The 3,251-nt window shown below is 38.5% G+C and overlaps 1 protein-coding gene across 1 annotated transcript in view; it reads left to right on the top strand.

Moving 5' to 3' along the window:
- Positions 1–3,197, top strand: part of LOC107101770 (fibroblast growth factor 19-like) — a 9,967-nt gene extending 6,770 nt beyond the window's left edge. The window contains exon 3 of the mRNA XM_015400815.1: positions 2,088–3,197. Within this exon, the coding sequence (XP_015256301.1) occupies positions 2,088–2,402 (315 nt within the window). The 3' untranslated portion in view covers positions 2,403–3,197. The remainder of the gene's footprint in view (positions 1–2,087) is intronic.
- The last annotated feature ends 54 nt before the right edge of the window (positions 3,198–3,251 follow it).

The following is a 3,251-nucleotide window of genomic DNA, read 5'->3' as shown; positions in this document are numbered from 1 at the left end:
TACTTTCAACACTGTTACTCCCATCACTGGAAGTAAGGAATGTTTAAATGAGGATATTTAGTGGAAAAGAGGGGAATTGACTCAAAGTATCAGGTTTGGTGAATGTTTGTTGAGGAACCAGAGGCAGAGAAGCAGAGATGATTTCTTGCAGATTTAATGAAGATGTTGATAGTAAGAAACAATTAATCCAAAAACAACAGGAAAGTAATCAAAAGCAAGGAGATGCTCAGGGAAAGTAACATAAGGAATGTAGTAATGAGAGGATTCCAGCAATGAGGAACATTGGTGTATTTATTGACAGAGAAAAGAATGGGCTAATCAGCTGAGTGGGTGCAAATATGGGGAAAGGAGACTGGCACAAGGTGACGACAGAGATTAACCAAAAATACAACACTACGTAAATATAACTAGAAAGCAACTAGAATAAATCAAAATGGAAAATGAACCAATGAAAACACAGAATTACAAAAATCAAAATAAAAACTTAAAAAAAGTTTGAGAACGGCCAGGATCATGACACAAAGCATATTCCCAAAAGTTAGATTTTTTTTTTTTAAATCCACGGGACCATGTTTCCAAGTTTGAAGATGTTTCTCTTCCATCCAGAAAGATTTTTCAATCCAAAATGTCAGAAATAGCGTTTAGTTCCAGGTTTTATCCAGCAGCCCAACAAAGCCTGGTTTTAGTTTAGAAAACATGCAAATGGAAACAGGAAAACCGGCTCCACCCCTTAATAATGGGAATCATTGAGGTCGTTATTGACTTAGACTTATAGGCAGATAATGAATTAGACTTAGATATATTTATTTGTCATTTTGTTTTCACAAGTGTAAAACAAAAAGAAATTTCGTTTAGAACAGCTCACTGGAAAATTTCCTTTTTTTAAAGTGCAGCCTTGAAAAATATATATTTTTAAAAACATAAAAACAGGAATATAAACTTATGACTGTAAATCATATGTGATCATAGATGTGGATTTGATGTCTAGTCTGTATCATATTAAACGGCATATTTTGTACAATTATTGAAATTGTCGAGGAGCCGTTCTTGGTAACCGAAATATTGGCCTGCAATACCTGATACTGGCCAATAAGACCTCAACGGGGTGGAGCTGGTTTTCCAGTTTCAATGTGTATGTTTTTAAGCCATCACAAGGCTTTGTTGGGCTATTGTATAAAGCCTGGAACTCAACGCTAATCCAGACATTTTGAATTGAAAAAGCTTCCTGGATGGGAAGAGAAATGTCTTCAAACTTAGAAACAAAGTCCAGTGGATTGATTTTAACTTTAACTTTTCGGAATGACTATGACCTGGATAACTGGGAATCTCCACCAGCGTATGACACAATGTATATATATATATATATATACTAATATATATTAATATATTCCAACTTTGAATAAAAATCTTAGTTTGCAGAAAAAAAAAACATCACAAAAAACTTTCAAAAAGACATCTGCTGACCCGAGCTGTCCTCCGTCATGTTGTCAGTCCGCTTCCCCATTCGGAAAACACTACAGGCTACATTCAAACAGTCCACAGGTTCGTCAACCTTTGTCCAGTGTGGTGCAGGGTAGGATGTGTTTGCAGAGTAAAAAGCTTAATGAAAAGGCGCAACAGCAGCAACAACAACCTTGGCCTCTGGCCTGCTGTCTTCTGCCAAAGTCAACAACCATCCAAGAACTTAGAGAACCGTAACGCTTTCCTCTGGCTGTTTGTGTTTTCTTTTATGTCGCTGCTGTTGGGTTTTTCCTATAAAGCAACACACAAAAAAATTAATCCAGTCCTTTTCTGTCCCTTTGTGATTAACAACTTCACTTAATATCTTAAATCCTGTGATATGTTGTGTATCTGTTTAGAAAGCACCTCACCGCTCAGTCTATATCAGCGGACTTTGTGAATGAAACCCAAAAAAAAACATAAAGATAACAAGACAGATAAGAGATAAGAACAGGCTGGAAATGAAAGATATAAAGAAGACTTTTGCAGTTTATTTAAGCAGATCAAGAAAGTTTTTATGCATTAAAAAAAATCTACTTTGTGAATGAAAAAGTTAATGATATTTGTTTGTTTTGGGTTTTTTTAAGGAAACTTATGCCAAAGCTGATTGCACCTTCAGAGAGCAGATCTTGGCCGACGGATACAACATCTACACCTCTGATGGACACGGAGCCCTCCTCAGCTTAGGAAACAGTCAGCAAAGACTCCATGGCTTAGACCACGGCGTTCCAGCTCTGGCTCGCTTCCTTCCCAGGGTAAACACCCTGCAGCAGACTGTCCCCACGGGGCTTCATGTCCCCGATCAGCTCATTTCAGAGCAAACAGAGGAGACTGTGGACACAGCAGGCTTATTTGGAAAGCCCTCTCAGATCATTCACAGCCCCAGCTTCCACAAGCGATGAGGCAGCAGGTCTGAGGCAGCTGTCAGGCGACGTGTCCAGGGATGTCCAAGCGCTACCTTGTGGACAGACAAGAGGTCCAGCCTTTCAGCACAAAGACACTGGATCAGACTTTCCATCCAGAGAAGTCTGACACCAGAGAGAAGTGCAGCCCTCCACCAGCTGAACCAACGGAGGGAAACCTGCATGGAGAGGAACGTTTGCCTCTGGAGTAAACACTATGGATGGATGGCTGGGAAAGGCAATGAACTGCCCAACATGCATCCATCTGATTATCATGGATTCAGAGCCAGGCGTGAAAAGCAAAGCCACTGACATGGGAGGACAATGACACGTCTGATGAACTACAGAGGAGGAGAATCCTTCTTTAGGATGTTCGCTCCTTTTAAAGCCCCTTCAGAGACTGTGAGATAGTAGGCAACAGGCCGCCCAGGTTAAAGTGGTGTTGTTTAGATATGTTTATATTTATTTAGTTATTTAAATATTGTCAGTTTTACACTTCAATGTTTACCTCCATTTTTACTGGTTTTGTAAACATTTCCAATAATGTAAGTGGTTAAATATGTTTTTGGATAAATAAAGAAAAAATATCATTAATACTGAATATGAGCATTTTAAACTAAAATGACAAAACTATGTGAGATTAAAAAAACGTACGGTGAATTTCCAGAAATGATCTTTAGTCCACATTGTCAGCCGTTGAAAATACATCAGACATACAATTTAAGATGTCTTCATAATCCACAAATGTTGGACACATCAAAGCAAAAAATAGCCCAGAAAATAAAGCATTCCTTTGGCCGTGTGTTCAGTTCTATTCAGTTTATTTCTATAGCACCAATTCAACAACAC

The sequence above is a fragment of the Cyprinodon variegatus genome, unplaced genomic scaffold, assembly GCF_000732505.1.
Source record: "Cyprinodon variegatus isolate N-32 unplaced genomic scaffold, C_variegatus-1.0 Scaffold1149, whole genome shotgun sequence".
Classification (NCBI taxonomy): domain Eukaryota; kingdom Metazoa; phylum Chordata; class Actinopteri; order Cyprinodontiformes; family Cyprinodontidae; genus Cyprinodon; species Cyprinodon variegatus.
The sequence above is the reverse complement of the archived record's forward strand: the minus strand, read 5'-3'. Positions and strand labels throughout refer to the sequence as shown.